Here is a 19,644-nt window from a genome sequence, read left to right on the forward strand (position 1 = left end):
ATGAAATTAGAACACTCCCTAACACCATACACAAAAATAAACTCAAAATGGATTAGAGGGCTTCCCTGGTGGCACAGAGGTTGAGAATCTGCCTGCCAATGCAGGGGACATGGGTTTGAGCCCTGGTCTGGGAAGATCCCACATGCCTCGGAGCAACTAGGCCCGTGAGCCACAACTACCGAGCCCGCGCATCTGGAGCCTGTGCTCCGCAACAAGAGAGGCCGCGACAGTGAGAGGCACGCGCGCCACGATGAAGAGTAGCCCCCACTCGCTACAACTAGAGAAAACCCTCACACAGAAACGAAGACCCAATACACCCAAAAATAAATAAATAAATAATTTTTTTTAAATGAATTAGAGACCTAAATGTAAGACCAGACACTATAAAACTCTTACGAGGAAAACATAGGAAGAACACTCTTTGACATAAATGACAGCAAGATCTTTTTTGATCCACCTCCTAGAGTAATGGAAATTAAAACAAAAATAAACAAATGGAACTTAATGAAACTTAAAAGCTTTTGCAAAGCAAAGGAAACTACAAACAAGATGGGAGAAAATATTTGCAAATGAATCAACGGACAAAGGATTACTCCCCAAAATATAAACAGCTCACGCAGCTCAATATTAAAAAAATCAACCCAATCAAAAATTAGGCAGAAGACCCAAATAGACATTTCTCCAAAGAGGCCATACAGATGGCCAAGAAGCACATGAAAAGCTGCTCAACATGACTAACTATTAGAGAAATGCAAATCAACACTACAATGAGGTATCACCTCACACCAGTTAGAATGGGCATCATCAGAAAATCTAGAAACAACAAATGCTGGAGAGGGTGTGGAGAAAAGGGAATGGACTCCAAGGGGGAAAACTGGCGGGGGGTGGGGGGGGATGAATTGGGAGACTGGGATTGACATATATACACTAATATGTATAAAATATATAACTAACAAGAATCTGCTATGTAAAAATATATATATAATTAAATATAAAAAAATTAAAACACCCCCCCAAAAAAAGAAGAAGAAAATGCTCCAACTTACAAAACAGAAGCAGAGGAGCCCTTGTTTGCATCCATTTGGTCTGAAACACGGACAGAACCAGCAAGATGAAAAGACCAAATTACAAGGAAAAGCTGACCCCAAGGGAAAGAGGTGAACCTCGGGAACAGTAGAGAACAGCCAGAACTCAGCTCAGAGACTCGGAAAGACAGCACAGCCCTCACGGAAGAACAGAGACCAGGAAAGCAGGTGATTTCAGTGCTTCCCTCAGCAACCCCCACCCTCCAAACCCCAGTAAATCAACAAAGAGAAACAAATCCACAAGGAAAAAGAGAACAGCAGTAACAGTAGCTAAGAGACTTCAGCAGTGACTTCCAAGTTGTAACTGAGCCGCACAGGGGAAGTACAGAAGCAGAGCCCAGCGGTGGGTCACAGCCGGGAGGCCAGAGGCCTGAGGTGCCGGGGACAGCCCAGGGTAGGACGAAGGTGGGGCTGAAAACAGGAGGAGTGGTCCAAGGCTCCAGGCCACAGCACTGTGCCCATACAGGCAGAAGACTAAAGGTTTACTTTTTTAAAAAATAAATTTATTTATTTTATTTTTGGCTGCATTGGGTCTTCCTTGCTGCGCACGGGCTTTCTCTAGTTGCAGCGAGCGGGGGCTACTCTTCGTTGCGATGCATGGGCTTCTCATTGCGGTGGCTTCTCTCGTTGCAGAGCATGGGCTCTAGATGCGCGGGCTTCAGTAGTTGTGGCCCGCGGGCTCTAGAGCACAGGCTCAGTAGTTGTGGCACTCGGCCTCAGCTGCTCCGCAACATGTGGGATCTTGCCAGACCCAGGCTCAAACCCATGTCCCCTGCACTGGCAGGCGGATTCTTAAGCACTTCGCCACCAGGGAAGCCCTAAAGGTTTAATCTTGAGAATGCAGAATACCACAGTCACTACCCATATTTGGGTTTTTTTAACTTAAATCAAATAAAATTTAAGATTCAAAGAAAAAAACAAAAAATAAAATAAAATTCAGTTCCTCAGTCATACAAGCCATATTTCAAGTGCTCCACAGTCACATGTGGCTAGTGGTGACCTTACCAGACAGCACAAATCTAGAACATTCTATCATTGCACAGAGCTATCCTGGACAGAGGTGTCCTGAAGAGGGTAGGCTGAAGGGCTTAGAGCTGGAAGCCAGGCTTGGTGCCCGACTCAAAAGGGAATTCTGGGCTAGGAGGCCCACAGCAGGACCCTCCCCACAGGGCCACAGGGCCCAGCAGCTGGGTGTGTGCTCCCCAGGGAGGAAAACCAGACCTGTAAGACAACTTTGAAATATACCAAACCAAGGACAAGCACTCTTATAAAGTAAAAACAACTGTCAAAATAAATTCAATACTCCAATAAAGATGTTAAAATAAATAAATTAATTAATTAAAATAAAATAAATTCAAGAACATCTTCTACATGGAAAACAAAGATCCAAAAGCAGAACTATAAGGGAAAAGCTTAGGGACCCAGAGGATCACTCCTGGAAATTCACAGGCACACCAGAAGAAGGCAGAGCAGAGAAACGATCAAAAACACACCATGGGCTTCCCTGGTGGCGCAGTGGTTGAGAGTCTGCCTGCCGATGCAGGGGATGTGGGTTCGTGCCCCAGTCCGGGAAGATCCCACGTGCCGCAGAGCAGCTGGGCCCGTGAGCCATGGCCACTGAGCCTGCGCGTCCGGAGCCTGTGGTCCGCAACGGGAGAGGCCACGGCAGGGAGAGGCCCGTGTACCGCAAAAAAAAAAAAAAAGAGCAGCAAGGGAAAAACAACAAATACACAAGGGAATTCCCATAAGGTTAACAGCTGATCTTTCAGCAGAAAAAAAAAAAAAAAGAAAGAAAGAAAAACCAGCACGCACAGCACCAGCCCACTTTCTAAAAAGCACCTGTGTGCACCCTGAGGCTAACCCTTGGTGCCTCCCTGGTGATGTGTCTAAGATCTCCACAGCCCTGGGGGCAAGTAGCAGTGATGACCCCATATCACAGGTGAGAAAACTCAGGCACAGAGCAGCTTAGTGGCAGAGCTGGGATGTAAATCTAGGTGGTCTAGCCCCGGGATTCGTGACCCTAACCCCCATCCCATGCTGCCCTTCAACTGAAGTTACTATCACTACCTTCCTCCTTCTCAAGTTCACTGCCAGGCGCAGGTGTTACTATTGTAGGCCCCACTAACAAGTAAGACCTGGGCACTTTATCCTGATACCCTCTGCTTGTGCGCAGGCACGCAAACACACACACACACTCCATGCACCAAAGCCTCTGCGATCATCTGGAGCTGAATGATCAAAAATCAAAATCCTCAGCCTCTATTCTTACCTAGGTGTGGGTCCAACAGGTGAGGCTGCTCCTGATATTTGTCCATTATTACTAAAAAGAAAAACAATGTGAGAATTAACATGCACATGAGCCTCAGAAACACTTGAGTTTTCCCACACTGACTTGCAGGGCAGCTCCCAAGAGCACAGGCCAGCTGGAGTGAGCCCCCACCCACTCACATCCTCAGGGCCACTGTGCCCTGGCCTCTGCTTGCTCAGCACACCTACCTTTCAGGTCCTCGCTTCTTCCTTCCTTCACGGCCTGCTGACAACCAAGCTGAGTTCTTCCCTTCATTAGACACACACCTTCCACACCCTTCACTCTCCTCTGCCACACACACCAAGCCATGTGCCCTCCCAGCCCTCACACCACGGCCTCCTTAATCCCAGGCAGCCTGGTTTCCACTCCTACCAGCAGCTAGAACTGCTCCTATCAGATCCCACGACCACTTGGGTTATGGCAGTTCTTATGCGCCACACACCTCCACATCTGACCACTCCCTAGGAATGGGAAAGTGGGCTTTCACTGGTCCCTGGATATACACCTCACCCTCAGGACAGTTCTACGCCAGAGGTATTTTCAGTGCTAACCGCAGCCGACAGCCAGAGAAACAGCACAATCAATCAGGCAACTAGCCCAAGTGGCAGAGGGGTATTTAAGCCCAGGGTCGAGTTGCCGAAGTGTGTGCTCTTTCCACTCAGCCAGCCACACTGCCCCCTTCTGAAGTTCAAAGTTGTCATTACAAACCTATGAGGACAAAATTATATAGAAATTTCTTTAGCTAAAAGGGTCCACGAGGACGGTTTTACTGAATCACAAAACCCTACGTAGTTATCTAACCACGGGATCCTAAGGAGTCATTTGGAAGTTACCCGTTATAGACAACCTCAAGGGTCCGTCTAAACTTGGAGAACCTAGACTAATAACTAAGCATCCTACGGTGCGCCTATCCGATATCCTGCGCTGTCCTGCAGTATTGGCAGAGCCATGGGCGCTGCCTACAGCTAAGGCTCTGGGTGGGGGCCCCACAACCGCACAGCCAGCCCGGCCCCCGCCCGCTCCAACCTGTTCTCGCCTCTCCTGCTCCCACTGACCCGTCCACACAGCTGTCTCGGAGAAAATGCTCTTTGCTGTGGTCCCAGAGCAGGCTGGGGACAGGACTGGGAGACGAGCCGCCCAGGGGAGGTCCACCCGCCCCCCCCCGACGGAGGTCGGCCAGGAGGCCCACTGCCCTCCACCTCTCACGCGCGCCCGTGCCTGGAGCCGCAAGAAAGGAGACCTGCACAGCCTGCGCTGCCCCCCTCCCCTCCTCCGGCCCGCGCGCACCCCGGAACCGCTCCAGGGCGCCCTCCCGGGCCGCGCGGTCTCCGAGCACCGCCGGTAGGCGGCCGAGCAGCTCCTTCGTCTCCGCGCTCTCGCCGAACGACTCGAGAAAGGCGCCGCAGGCCAGCGCCGCGTCCTCCGCCCGGTCCTCCACCGGATCCTCCACGGCGCCCACGGCCGGCTCCTCGCTCAAGGCCATCCTCGGCGGCCGGACGGTACCCGCAGACTCGCAGCCGGCTCCACACGCGCGCGGGACGCGGGTCGTGGGACACGAGGAACCGAACGCTCAAAACTGCTGAGACAGAGAAGGCGGCAATGACGCCGGCCCCGCCCCACGACCTCCGACCTTGCGCGCCGGCCCCGCTACAGAGCGCGCCGGCCGCCAAAATACTGCGCACGGAGGCGGTGCCGAGCCCGAGTACGGCTGGGTGGGGCGACAAGATCCCACAAGCCAGCTGCGCAGCCTTCCCCGAGCACGCGCGCTGAGTTCAGGTCCCGGAGGTCTTTCTGCAAAGCCGTCTGCAGGCGCGCAGGGCTGCAGTGGGAGTGGCTCCAGCCGGCTAGACAGGCACTTTCCAGACAGATGAGTGGGCGCTCGTAAAGCCCCGAAATAATTGGTGATTCGGGAGGAGTGATAACGGCGCGGCTCTGGTCTTCCGAGACGTACACACGGGTAGCCGAGGTGCCCGGCAGCCCCGCCCCTCCACGGTGGCAGCCCGACACGCCGACCCCCGGACACCCTGATCACTCCAGGCACCCGCCAGGGCACACCCCCTACCCAAGGCTACCGCCCCCCCACACACACACACACCCTTATCGAGCAAAAAACACCAGCTGCAAAACGGAGCGCGGGAGAGCGGCTGGGCAGTGACTGCAGCACATTGGGTGTGGGGGGGGGTGTCTTTCTTCCACCTGTCCACCTCAGTAAGGTGGACTTGAAGCCCTGCTCAGCCCCAGAGATACTGCTCAAGAGGTGGGCCCATCTCATGGTCTCCAACTCTGCCTAAGCCAGAAACAGGAGACCCGAATCCACAGGGGGCCATGACACCAAATTCCACCTAAGCAAACCCCAGATCTGTGTGAATTTCTGTACAACTGTAATGAAAGTATAAACTCCAAGTTCCCCCCAGATTGGAATAGGTAATGAGCCTGCCGGAGACCTTTCAGGTTGTCTGGGCCCCCATAAATTAAAACAGCTGCATGGAGGACGGAGACGCAGGTGAAACTAAGACACACACAGTTCCATCCCTGAAACCACCATGGGCTTTATTCATCTCTGAAGCCGCCTCTGGTGCTGGCGCCTTGGTCCTTTGGCAAGCGGCTGGGCAGGGGACACAGGCGGGCTGCTACTTGAGAAGCTTCCTCATGGTGCCCAGGGATGGGCTCCTGTACTGCTTCCCGAAGTGGTTCCAGTGGTTCAGGTAGTTAAAGAGCTGATAGAGCAGCAGCCTCCTGTCAAACCCTGGAGCCTTGGGGACCTTCCGGTGGTAGGCGGTGAAGAAGGGCCTGGGAAACCCCCCGAACATCAAAGCAATCGCCAGTTCAAACTCAGAATGACCGTAGAAGGAGGCCGGGTCATAAATAATGGGGCCGGTGTCGTCCTCGGCCACATTTCCTGACCAGAGATCCCCATGAAGAAGGGCGGGGACAATCTCTAGGCCACAAAACAAATCTGGGATCTTCACCTAAGAAAATAATGATTGTACACAGAGTTATCACAGGCCTGGGAGCCACAGTCTCCTCATCCAGTGCTTGGAAATAAGGCAAAGACGACCTGTGTTTGCTCAGGGTCCAACGACCACTTTGTACCAAGCCCAGGGATAAGGATCCTCTGACTCCAGGAAAATGTAATTTTGTCTTAGTATTTACTACTAATTTAGGTCCAGAAGCGCTACAATATTAATGACTTCCATACAGTAGAGTAGAGAACCTCAGAGGTTATGGTTTTATTGTCATGTAGAATATGAACTGTATAATCTGAGTGGAGTCTTTTTGTATGTAACTTAGCAAACTTTCTGCGCTATTCTTTTATTTCACAGCACATATATATCTGCACCTCTTTTGTAGCCTGATTACTTCAGCAATGAGTTAAATAAAATTTCTTTGATGCATGCTGATATACTGATATGCGAGTTCTGTTTTTAACGTTTTGAGAGTTACGTTTTGAAACCAATCACTCTGGTTTCAAAGTGCTACCCACACCTGCTCTAAGAGGTAAGATGTTTGTGCCTTGGTGAAAAAAACAGCATAAGAATGGACAAGAAAGTAATAGTAAATGCCACCATTTACAAGCCAAACACCTACATTTCACATGAGCAAAGTTTGAGGTTAAGTACCTGGTGACCAAGCAGGTGAGAGGTGCACTCAGGGGTCAAGTAGGCCCTCAGGTCCCATCCCCTTCTCAGTTTCCCCATCAAGCCAATAGTCAGGACACTTATGGGTCCACGACTTGACCAGCTCTGCTCCAGGCTCAGCAGTCCCCACTCTGGCTCTGTTCTAGCAGGGGGTCCCACACCAATGTGGTAGGCTCATAAGAGAACAGCCCCTCTCCCAGAGGATAATTGCTGTGCCCACCTGTAGCTGTGACCAGAGTTCTCGTGCCTCTCGGTCAGCATAGTCCTTCTCAATGAGGTCCAGCTGTGCTTGGAGCCGGTGCCGGGTGAAGAAGGTTGGCCAGTCATCCTGCCACTCGTTCACCTGAGCAACAAGGGAAAGGAGGGGCTGGTGCTGCAGCTGGTGGTCACAGGACAGTTATGCATGGCATCTGCCTAAACCTTAAAGCAACCACTAAAAGAGCACAGCAAATGTTATCGCTGTCCAACAAGGGAGATAAAATGGAATCATTAAAAATACTTACTTAGGGACTTCCCTGGTGGCGCAGTGGTTAGGAATCTGCCTGCCAATGTAGGGAACACGGGTTCGGGCCCTGGTCCGGGAGGATCCCACGTGCCGCGGGGCAACTGTGCCCACGCGCCACAGCTGCTGAGCCTGCGCTCTAGAGCCCGCGAGCCACAACTACTGAAGCCCACACACCTGGAGCCCGTGCTTCCCAACAGGAGAAGCCGTCGCAGTGGGAGGCCTCGCAGTGGGAGGCCTGCGCGCCACAACGAAGAGAAGCCCCGCTCGCCACAGCTGGAGAAGGCCTGCGCGCACAGCAACGAGGACCCAATGCAACCAAAATAAATAAGTAAATAAATTTTTAAAAAATACTTAGGTAATTCGAAAGAGAGATAAAGAATAAAAGGGGAGCAAAGAACAGAGAAGACAAATAAAAAAGAAATGACAACAGTTCCAAATCTAACCATATCAATAAGTACATTAGAAGTTAATTCGAGGGCTTCCCTGGTGGCGCAGTGGTTGAGAGTCCACCTGCCGATGCAGGGGACACGGATTCGTGCCCCGGTCTGGGAAGATCCCACATGACGCGGAGCGGCTGGGCCCGTGAGCCATGGCCGCTGAGCCTGCGCGTCCGGAGCCTGTGCTCCCCAACGGGAGAGGCCACAACAGTGAGAGGCCCGCGTACAGCAAAAAAAAAAAAAAAAAAAAAAAGTTAATTCAAAAGAGAGCATAAAGAATAAAAGGTGGCACTTCCCTGGTGGCTCAGTGGTTAAGAATCCGCCTGCCAATGCAGGGTGCACAGGTTCGAGCCCTGGTCCGGGAAGATCCCACATGCCGCAGAGCAACTAAGCCCATGCGCCACAACTACTGAGCCTGTGCTCTAGAGCCCGTGGGCCACAACTACTGAGCCCACATGCCACAACTACTGAAGCCCATGCGCCTACAGCCCAAGCTCTGCAACAAAAGAAGCCACCGCAATGAGAAGCCCGCGCACGGCAATGAAGAGTAGCCCCCGCTCGCGGCAACTAGACAAAGCCCAAGCGCAGCAATGAAGACCCAACAACGAAGACCCAATGCACCAAAAAGTAAATAAATTTATAAAAACAACAACAATAAAGAAAAAATAAAAGGGGAGCAGAGAACAGATAAGACAAACAAAAAAGAAATAACAACAGTTCCAAACCTAACCATATCAATAAGTACATTAAATGTGTCTAAACACCCCTGTTAAATGACAGAGATCAACAGGTTAGAAAAATAAAGCAATTATTTTTAATCCAATTATATTTTTTAACCAAATTATAAGCTGTGTACAAGAAATGCACTTTATATATAAAAACAGAAACAGGTTAAAAGGATAGAAAAAATAAATCATGCTAACACTAGTCAAAAGAAAGCTGGAGGGCTTCCCTGGTGGCACAGTGGTTAAGAATCCGCCTGCCAATGCAGGGGACACGGGTTCGAGCCCTGGTCCGGGAAGATCCCATATGCTGCGGAGCAACTGGGCCCATGTGCCACAACTACTGAGCCTGCGTTCTAGAGCCCGTGAGCCAACTACTTAAGCCCATGCGCCTAGAGCCCGTGCTCCGCAACAACAGAAGCCACCGCAATGAGAAGCCTGCGCACCGCAACAAAGAATAGCCCCCACCCACCGCAACTAGAGAAAGCCTGCGCACAGCAACGAAGAGCCAACACAGCCAAAAATAAAAAATAATTAAATAAATAAAATTTAGGGCTTCCCTGGGCGCAGTGGTTGCGAGTCCGCCTGCCGATGCAGGGGACGCGGGTTCGTGCCCCGGTCTGGGAGGATCCCACATGCCGCGGAGCAGCTGGGCCCGTGAGCCATGGCCGCTGAGCCTGCGCGTCCGGAGCCTGTGCTCCGCAACGGGAGAGGCCACAACAGTGAGAGGCCCGCGTACCGCAAAAAAATAAAAAAATAAAAAAATAATAAATAAATAAATAAATAAAATTTTTTTTAAAAAGCTGGAGTAGCTATATTAATATGGAAGTAAATTTCAGAGCAAAGAATATCACCAAGTATAAAGAAAGTCATCTCACTATGGAAAGGAAGTCAACTGATGAGGAAGATATAATAATCCTAAACAATTATGTCCCTAATATATGGCAAATAAGCACATAAATAGATGCTCCACATCCTTAGTCATCAGGGAAAATAGAACCTCACTGAGATACCTTACAATCACTAGGATGGCTACAATTTTAGAAAAAGGAAAATACCAAGTATGCGAGGATGCCGAGGACCTGGAATGCTCATACACTGATGGTGTGAATGTAAAATGGTATAACCACTTTGAAAAATATTTTGGTAGTTTCTTTTTTTTTTTTGTGTGTGGTATGCGGGCCTCCCTCTGCTGCGGCCTTTCCCGTTGCGGAGCACAGGCTCCGGACTGCGCGTCCATGGCTCACGGGCCCAGCCGCTCCGCGGCATGTGGGATCCTCCCAGACCGGGGCGCGAACCCGGTTCCCCTGCATCGGCAGGCGGATGCGCAACCACTGCGCCACCAGGGAAGCCCCGGTAGTTTCTTAAAAAGTTAAATATAAGCCTACATTTGACCTAGTCATTGGCTCCCAGGTATTTACCCAAAATAAATGGAAGTATTTGTCCACACAAACTCTTGCACATGAAGGTTCATAGCGGCTTTATTTGTGAAAGCAAAACCCGGACACAACTCAGAGGTCCATCAACAGGCGAATGGATAAACACACTGTGGTTTATCATACAATGGAATGGACTTTTGACACAGGCAACAACATGGATGAATATCAAAATGTTTGTGCTAAGTGAAAGAAGCCAGACAAAAAGGAGTACACACCATATGATTCCATTTATATTAAATTACACAAACTGCAAACCTATCTATGGTGATAGAAAACAGATCAGCAGTTGCCGGGGCAGCGAAGGACAGGAGGAAAACATTACAAAAGGGCAGGAGGACACTTTTTTGGTGATGGATATACTCATTGACCTGACTGTGGTTAGCGGTTCACAGGCACATACATGTGTCAAAACTTACCAAACTGTACACTTTAAATAGGTGCAGTTTATTTTATGTCAATTATACTTCAATAGGGTTGTTTAAAAAAAAAGATGCAAAGCTTATTTTATACAAAGGGTTACTTTGTGGAATTCCTTAAGGCAGGAACTTTCCAGAGAGCATGCATCTCTGGTCAGCATCCTCAGCATGGAGATTCCCTGTGCAGAGGGTTGTGGTGGCTGAGGCCCTGGGTTCACCCCCTTGGTGCTAGGTGTACCTCAAGAGAAAGAGGGAGGCCTCCTCCCAAACAGCCTGAGGCGTATGGGATGGCATGCCCTCGTGCCCCATCTGCCTGCCCAGGCCCCTAGTGTCCCAGCCTCGGTCTACCTCCTAGATGACCAGGTCATGAAGACACAGACTGCGTGTTTGGAGCTGGAGACCAGCACTGGCTAGCCCTCCACCTGAACCAATGGGCCATGATCCCCTCACCCACGAAAAGACATGACCTTCCCCTGAGCTACCAAAGGCGGGGCCGCCTGGGTGCATAGCTGGTGGGAGGATCCAGCTTTCACCTGGACCAGGTGGGTCAGGATGTGTGGCAGTCAGGGCCTATGCTCTGAAGCCAGACAGGGCCAAACCCTGGCCCCCCCGCTTACCAGCTGCATGACTCAGGCACCACCTGGCTTCTCTGCACATCATTTTCCTCATCTATAAAACGGGTCAATGGCAACCCGCCTCCTGGTGTTGCGATGGCAACTGGGGAGTTGAGTCGGACACGGCAGCAAACAAACTGTGTCAGTCCTCTGACCGAGCCAATGGCCCCAACGGGGCTCAGCTCAGTAGGTGCCACCATTCAGGGTTGCCCCATGAACGGCTGCAGCCCCTAAGGGCCCACTCAGTCCTCCCAAGGAGCAGGGAGCCTCTTGAAACTTCAGGCTGGTCCATCCATGCTATGTCCATCGGACACTACATCCAGTACCACCTTGTCACAGCACAAGGAGGTGGACCAGGTGTCCTCCCAGGTTTCCTGCCCCTTCCTGGCTGGGCTGCAGCTAAACTAGGTTGGTTCACTGATCCTGGACTCTGAAGGGGCACTTGGGGGCTGCCTGTGTCCCTAACAGGCCAGCCCCATCCTCACCTGCTTCACACATCAGGGCTCTGTGTACAAGTTCATTCCTCAGTTCTTGAAAAGCCACTGTGTGAGGTCAACCAAATCTCTGTAGACTCATAGCTCTTAAACTCAACATCTGAAGCAGGATAACAAGCCACATTTGGCCATACTGGCCTGGGACCACACTATTGTGCTGGTCACTAGCTCTAGACAGGTGTGTAACCCCCAGGGGAGCTGGCTTCAGCAGAGATTCATAGGGTCTTAACAAGCCTGGTAAACCACCGGGTACAGTTCTAGGGACCCCAGATGTGAGGGCTACCCCTTGACTAAGATCCCTAAATCTGCCTCCAGCTTCATAAGGATCTTGCCCCTAGTGACCTCTGCCTGGAAGAATAACCCTCTGCCCACACCAGGCAGACATAAAAGTATATCTATTGTACAATATGATTCCATTTATATGAAGTGTCCAGAATAGGTAAATCCTAAAGACAGAAAGAGATTCATGGTTACCGGTGACTGAGGGCGAGGGAATGGGGAGTGACTACTAATGGGTATGTGGTTTCTCTTTGGGGTGATGAAAATGTTTTGGAGTCAGATAGTGGTGATGGCTGCATAACACTGTGAATATACTAAAAATCACTGAACTGTACACTTTAAAAGTGACATTTATGTCACTGAATTACCTCTCAATAGTACTAATAGTTTTTTTTTTCAATAGTACTAATAATTTTTAAAGGCCCTAGGAGACGGGCTGAGTGACCAGGACTTAGTCCCTGACCTCTAATGCTGCCTTACCTCCACCCACTTCCGTCCTCCATACTTAGCACATGCCCTCCTGTGATACGGCCTTTGCACCTGCTGTTTCCTATGCTCAGAATGCTCTTCTACCTGCCCCACAGCTCCCCACCTCCTCTGAGCTCTGCTCAGTGAACCTCGACATCTACTCTCCCCAGCCCATTTATCACAACTCACACTCTGCTTTCAGAAATCAGGTAGTCAGACTTGCTGGTGCCCAGTGGACTGGCACTCTGTCACACACAAGGGGTGGCATGACCAGCACTGGGGCGTCAGGAACTAAGCAGAAGCATCCTCGCCCAGGCACTCACCTGTGGGATGAAGCCGCAGCACGTCACCGTGTGGAAGCCGAACTTGGTCACATACTGGGGCCCGGCACCCTCAGCCCTCTGGCCTGTCAACAGAAAGTGTTGCTTGTCTTTCTCTTAAATGTCAGACCTCAGCAGAGCATCAGGATGGGCCTGGGCTGCACTGCTGGAACATGGGTGGCTGAGGATATACTACACATGGTAGCAATTGGTCCACACATGGACCAGCAAGGACACACCTACCTCAAGCACACTGGACAGCAGAGCTGGATATAAAAGGGGTCATGAGCTGATTCTACTAGCTTATCATCAAAATTCTTATTTAACAATCTCTTTTTTCACACTGCAGTCTACAGGCAGGTGGTGTGCAACCCAACCCATTACTGAAATGTCCCCCCTAAGCACCAACCCAGGGTAGATGCGCCCAGGTCAAGGGTGCACAACAGCATTCTGAACATACCCACTCTGTTCTCCTCCTCCCTCAACTTCTCCCTGAGCTTCTGGTTGTAAAGGTGCAAATCTGCCATCTGGTCTCCAAGTTTTGATGCCTGACTGAGGAAAGAAGAAATGCAGCCAATTAAAATAAGAAACAACAACCAGCTCGCATGTTCCATTTTGAGAAGTGTTTTAAATACCTTAAAAACTACTCTCTGTTCTTTAAAAACTGAAAAAAATGCACTGTAGGCAATGACCTCCAAAAAACAAAATAGTACAAAATCACCAAGAGGGGTAGGCTTCTGTTGAAGCCCACAGAGGTACTCGGAATTAAGGGACAAATCAAGGGAAAAAGTAATGTTAAGTAGAAAAAAAAAAGGCTCCCAATTTTTATAAAAACAAATGTAAATCACATACAAGAAAAAGACTGGGATGATAATCACACACCAAAATGTAGCAGTGACTGCTCCCTGCTTCTGGGATGACTGGTGCCTTTAGTTTTCTTTACATGAGTTTGCGTCTTCCACCATTTTTTAAACAATGAATATACATAACTTTAATAGTTAGAAAAAAAATTAAGGACTTCAGATAATTACTACATCAGACCTCACTGCCCAAACTGAGCTGGCACGGGTGCCCTCTGAGCACAAAGCAATGGATGGTTCAAACACGCTTATTTGGCACAACTTTGTGGAGCCAGACTAACCTCAGGCTGACCCTGCATGGAAGCAAGAGCTCCTGTCTCAATCAGAGAGGGCAGGTGTGGTTCTTGGCCCTGCCTCTGCTCCCTGCACGGAGCTATATGGGCAGCTCAGCAAGAGGCTGCTCTCCCTCTCTCTCGTCTCCCTCTCTCTGTCTCTGTCTCTCTCTCTGTCTCCCTCTCTGTCTCTGTCTCTCTCTCTCTCTCACACACACACACACACACAGACACACACATACACACACACACACACATTCCCTCTCTCTCTCTCTCTCTCTCTCTCTCTCTCTCTCTCACCCTCTCACCTGCTCAGGCCCCTCATCTTCAGATACTCCATCACAAAGGCAGCCCCACCTCCAGGCAGGTCAATCACCTTGATAGGCTGAGGCGCCCGCACCAGGCCGGTGCTCCGAAGAGCCTCCAGGCTCGCCATCTCCCCCTCAAACATCTGCCGGGCCTGCGTCCAGAACACGGCCGTGAACTCCGATGCCAGCAGGAGCTATGCAGCCAGGCTGAGGCTCACAGCCCTGCACAGAAGCCACCATGTGGGATCGCAAGCACCCAGGACCTCCAGTTGCTGAAAACTGGCTGAGGAGCAAGGCATCAGCCCCCAGAGGGTGGGACGCAATGTGGCCCCCTTTGGATAGGAAGGGGCTGCGCCGAGAGCTTAGGGTGGACAGGATGCTGAGGCCTGCACCAAGCGCTTGCTCTGAGAGGTAAGGAAGCACAGGCCGTGGGGGGCGGTGCTGGGGGTGCTGGGGAAACCTTCAGGTGCTAGGAGTGCCATGGGGGTGCTGCGAGGTGCTGGAAGCGCCACGAAGGTACTGTGGGGTGATGGGAGTGCTATGGGGTGTTGTAGTAGACCATGAGGGTGCTTGGGGTATAGTGGGGTGCTGTGGGGTGCGCCACAGGGTGCCATGGGGGTGGTGGTGGGGTGCCTTGAAGTGCAGGTTAGTGGAGGGTATGGGGCTGGGCCTGGGTTCCCTTCCAGGTTACCTGCCCCCACGATGCCTTGAGCACTTACAGCAAATGAGGGGCAGCACAGGGCAGCATGGGGGGCATGCCAAAGTGACTGGGGCACACACTTGGGGTGGGGGAAGGCAGGGGCTGGGGGGTCCAGGGCCGGTCCCCAGAGGCAGGCACCCACCAGGGCCTGGAGGCTGGGAAGGAGCCATGCACCCCACCCAAGAAGAAGACAGCCACTCCCCAGGGCAGCAGAACAGCCTCCACTGGGACCCAGGGGTCTTCCTACTTCTAAAACATTTTGTACAAATATCCCAATTTTAAATTAGGTGAACTCTCACCTTAGGTACACTATATCTGGGTTAAAAATGTGTTTGTTAATATGGTTTGTGAATACCTCTGGCTATAGAATTAACCTTTGTGAACAAGATCAAAGCATCTATTTCCACACAGGAAAAGAATTCCAGGGCTTCCCTGGTGGCGCAGTGGTTGAGAGTCCGCCTGCCGATGCAGGGGACGCGGGTTCGTGCCCCGGTCCGGGAGGACCCCACATGCCGCAGAGCAGCTGGGCCCGTGAGCCGTGGCCGCTGAGCCTGCGCTTCCGGAGCCTGTGCTCCACAACGGGAGAGGCCACAGCGGTGGGAGGCTACCACAACACAAAAAAAAAAAAAAAAAAAAAAAAAAAAAGAAAAGAAAAGAATTCCGTCCTTTAATTCAAGGACTTGAGGGGAGAACGTGCAAGGTGTCCTCCTAACTGCCATTCCACACCTAGAATCATGGAGCGGGGTGTCCAGTGAACCCCAGCCATGCTCCCAGGGTAAGACCCCAAACACACAGGGGAAGAGGACACCTGGGCTCCAGATTGTTTACATCCTGAGGGCCTCACCTATCACCTGTTCTCGTGTATTGATTTATCACCTCCTGTGTGCCAACACTGAAGGTTTCAAGGGTGAAAAATGGGATCCCAGCCTGGAAGAGCTTTCAGGAACCAGCTGCGAAGTTTCCAGGGCCAGCGTGAACCCTGAACCCAATACCGCTTCCCAGTGGGTGGGCCTTATCGTTTTGAGGGATTTGGGTACTGAAACCAGATTCTTTAACAGTTCCTGGTGCCAACAGAGCAGGGATGCCGGACCAATGCCGACCCACTGTCCATCCTAAACGTTGGCAGTGTTGCAGGGGGACTGGAGGGGTCACTCTGGGATTTCCTCCAGCCCACAGCCAACACCCCCTCCCCAATGTCGCATCGCAAAGGGGCCTGGCCCACAGAGCACCAGGGGCCTCCTTGGAGCTGCCCACCAGGGCCAAGGGAGCGCCATCCTCAGCACCTGAGTGCACACACTATGGTCAGTTTTCTCCATCTGTAAAGTGTTACTATTTTCCATGTATATTTAACAGCAATATTTTAAGCAGGCAGTGGAAACCAGGTCCAAACACAAGCATGGCCTGTGAGCAGAAGGAGAAGACACCTGGCCCTCTGTGTCGGGCAAGGGTTCTTCCTGCCTCTTTCCATCTGCCGGGGAGGACCCAGGGGCTGTGGGGAACGGAGTCCAGAGCTGAGCCCCAGGGGAGTGGCATAAGCAGCCCAGGACCCCAAGCTTCACCGCCCCCCATGCTTGAATGGTTGAGAAATTAAAACAGACACCAAAAACTCCTGTGCATCCAGGCAAAAGGAAGTAAATTAATCCCGCAGCAGACAAAACCTCGGAATCCCACAGAAAACGCTTGAGCCTCTGCAAGGCCGCAAGCTGACCCCGGGGCTGTGACTGCCAGGCCTGGCCCAGGACCAGACCACGGCGCTCCCTCTCCCTGAGCCCCCTCGCCACCCTCCTCTCCTCCCCCGCTTCCTTCCAGCCCTCCCCCACCCTCAACCCCTTCTCCCCTCCAGCTCCCGGGGCAGGCTCAGGCCGCAGGGAGAGGTGGGGTGGGATGGGATGGGGTGGGGGGCACGCACCAGCGTCCTGCGGTTGACCTTGATGAACACGGGACCGGCATCCGTGTCGTAGGCGCGTCCCTCGCTGATGCAGCCGGCCCCGGGGCTCCCGAAGGCGCGCAGGGTCGCGGTGCGCAGCTCCGCGCGCAGCAGCTGCTCCATGGGGCCGGCGGCGGGATGGGGGGCGGGAGACACGGGGACACGGGGGACCTGGGACCGCGCAGAGAGCGGGCCCGGAGGCGAGCTCGCCGCTGCCAAGGCAGCTGTCCGCGGGGGAGGCGCCCGGTCTGTTTGGCCTAAGGGCTCCCAGCGCCCGGGTGTCCGGCCTCCCGGTCTTCCTCCCGCAGGAGGGTGAGGGCGATTCAGTCAGGCCGGGCAAGCGCTCGCCGCCCCCGCCCCCGCCGCTCCCCCCCTCCCCGACAGTAGGCCAAGCCGGGCGGACCCAGCGATATGGGAGGAGGGCGGAGCTCTCTGATAGGGGGACAGACGTGGGGGCGGTGCCCTCCCGTGTGTCCACAGTCAGTGAGCCTGAACCCGCCTGGGACTTGACCAGGGCCCTGTAGGGCCTGACCTGCCTGCACGGAGGCTCCCTGAACCCTCTCTGGGCCTCGGCCCAGAGCCCTCCCACCCAGAAATACCCAGGACAGTCCAGGGGAGATTGCCGTCCCTGGGATGCAGGTCACAGGCCTTGCTAGGTCTCACACGGTCCACAGAAGGCTGGCGGTCTTGACCACGTCCTGCCAGGCCCCAGGCACTGCCTGGTGACACCGGTTGCTGGCACTGGGCTTGATCGTCAGGGCACCTGGTGCCCATCAGAGATAGAGTCTGCTCTTGGGGTTCTGATACCAGGCAGCTGACCACACCCGGAGTGGGACTCCTGATTACAGAGGCTGGCTGTCCCAGGAAGGGAGCTTCCTGGCACATCTGTGCCAGGACTTCCCTGGTGGTCCAGTGGTTAAGACTCTGCTCTCCCAATGCAGGGGGCCCAGGTTCCATACCTGGTCAGGGATCTAGATCCCGCATGCCACAACTAAAGATCCCACATGCTGTAATGAAGATCCCACATGCTGCAACTAAGACCCGGTGCAGCCAAATAAATAAATAAATATTAAGAAAACACACACACGTGCCATGTGCACAAAGGCATGTACACATGCCCTCACACATGCATGGCCAAGAGCAGGTGAGCAGGAGACTGTTTGGCATCTGTAGGAAGGGTCTGACCCCCGCAAGTCTACCTTCTCCCAGCTCTCCCTCTCAGTCTGGCGAAGCCCAAGCTCCTATTGCATCCCGAATAGGGATCCATGACAGTAAAGATGAGCTCTCACACTTCTGCAGACGTCTTTATTCTCTATGGGCAGTCCTGCTGGGTATGGAATTCCAGGCTGTTCTTGCATCACTGAGATGGCTCTGTGGCCTCACCTTCCAGCTCCCATGCTGTTGAGAAGCTGGAAGCCAGTTGGATTCTTATTCTCTGTGTGGAAACTATTCTCTCTCTGGAGGCTTTTGGATCCTCTCTTTGTTGCCAGTATGCGACAATTCCCCAGGGAAGTGCCCAAGATGAGTCTCCTCTGGGCAGGACAGGTGGGCCATTTCAGGATCGAAACTTGGGTCCTCCAACCCCGGGAAGTTGCCTTCAGCTTCTTCAGCTCTTTCCTTATGATTTCCATCCTGTTTTCTCTGTTCTCTCGGAATTCCAAATCTTTGGTCTAAACCCAGTCCCAAAGCTGCCAGGGTCAGGTGCGCATGAGCTCCACCCTTCTGCCCCCTCCCGCCCTTTCTTGCAGGAGACGCTGGTCTTGACTGAGCCCCATTCTGGGCTGTGGCCACGGTTTGCCCAAGCAGGGTCTGAACATGCTGGGTGGCAGCTAGGCAGAGGCACACCATCTTACTGGTCCCGAACCCAGGCACTTGGGGCTGCTCCCCAGGCCTCCCAGCTCCCATTTGAGCAGCCCTGGGTCCAAGGGCAGAATCCTCAGCATGAAGACACGTGCCTAGGAGAGCACTCTGACTTCGCAAACCAGCCCACCCTCCTCCGAAGCCTGCATTTGAATTTTGGTTTGTGGCAGGAAGCTCAACTGGGAGATGTGACTCAGACACATCCAAGCAACCCCTTCCCCACTACGGCCAGTCTCCTGGTTCCCCAAGAACCATAATGATGGCTGCAAAGGTGCAGAAGTCACCTCTCAGCCCCAACTGTAGCTAAAACTCAGGTAGCTATTGCAGGAGTTCTCAGGAAATGTATCTCGGGGTGTGGATTGGGGTGGTAGTACCAGCCAAGGTACTGGGGTCACCGTGCAGAGGAGCGACTCTCCTGCTCACTCAGACCCTTACGGTGAATACCGAGTCCAGTGGCACCGAGAAGGGAAACACAGCCCATGGCCAAATGTGTCCCATTGCTCCGTGTGGGGGGAGTCTCAGGAGGGTGGGGAGGGTGTAATGCTGCTCAGAAAAGGGGCACCAGGAAGGCAGCTGTGGGCACAGCCCCAGGGCCATCACAACAGCCCGTTCTGAAATCAGGCAGCTGGGGCAGGGGTTGGGATCCTAAGGCCTGGCTGCCAGCAGGGCCGGTGGATGTGGTCCAGGTGTCAAGGCTAGCCCACCATCCTGGCCTTCACCATAAGCATACTGGGTTCATGCCCCTCACACAGACTCTGGGAAAGGGAGGGGTATTCTGCCACCTCTTAGGAATTCAGAGCCGGCTGTGATGGGGCGGCTGTTCCATGCCCACCACAGTCCCCCACCACCCTGATCTCTGATCGCTGTTTCTGAACAATTTCCAGGATATCGGCACACTTCTGTCCAAGAGGAAACCCCAGCCGGGAGGCAAGTTCTCACACAAGGAGCTTTTGGAAGCAATTTCACTGAGAGAAGATGAGGAGGACAGAGGA

General features: G+C 52.6%; 2 protein-coding genes across 2 annotated transcripts in view; both read right to left on the reverse strand.

Annotated features, from left to right (window-relative positions):
- Positions 1–5,050, reverse strand: part of TBCD (tubulin folding cofactor D) — a 130,952-nt gene extending 125,902 nt beyond the window's left edge. The window contains exons 1-2 of the mRNA XM_028498569.1: positions 4,681–5,050; positions 3,355–3,405 (exon numbers count right to left, since the gene is read on the reverse strand). Coding sequence (XP_028354370.1) covers positions 3,355–3,405; positions 4,681–4,876 — 247 coding nt within the window. The 5' untranslated portion in view covers positions 4,877–5,050. The remainder of the gene's footprint in view (positions 1–3,354; positions 3,406–4,680) is intronic.
- An 875-nt stretch (positions 5,051–5,925) lies between these two features.
- On the reverse strand, positions 5,926–17,133 carry FN3K (fructosamine 3 kinase). The gene is made up of 6 exons (XM_007125582.3): positions 16,775–17,133; positions 14,166–14,317; positions 13,186–13,277; positions 12,729–12,811; positions 7,252–7,374; positions 5,926–6,362 (listed from the first exon to the last, which is right to left on the reverse strand). Exons 1-6 carry the CDS (start codon positions 16,913–16,915, stop codon positions 6,024–6,026), a joined length of 930 nt encoding a protein of 309 aa, XP_007125644.2. The 5' UTR covers positions 16,916–17,133; the 3' UTR covers positions 5,926–6,023.
- Positions 17,134–19,644: the final 2,511 nt, after the last annotated feature.

The sequence above is a fragment of the Physeter macrocephalus genome, chromosome 14 (genome assembly GCF_002837175.3).
Source record: "Physeter macrocephalus isolate SW-GA chromosome 14, ASM283717v5, whole genome shotgun sequence".
Taxonomy (NCBI): domain Eukaryota; kingdom Metazoa; phylum Chordata; class Mammalia; order Artiodactyla; family Physeteridae; genus Physeter; species Physeter macrocephalus.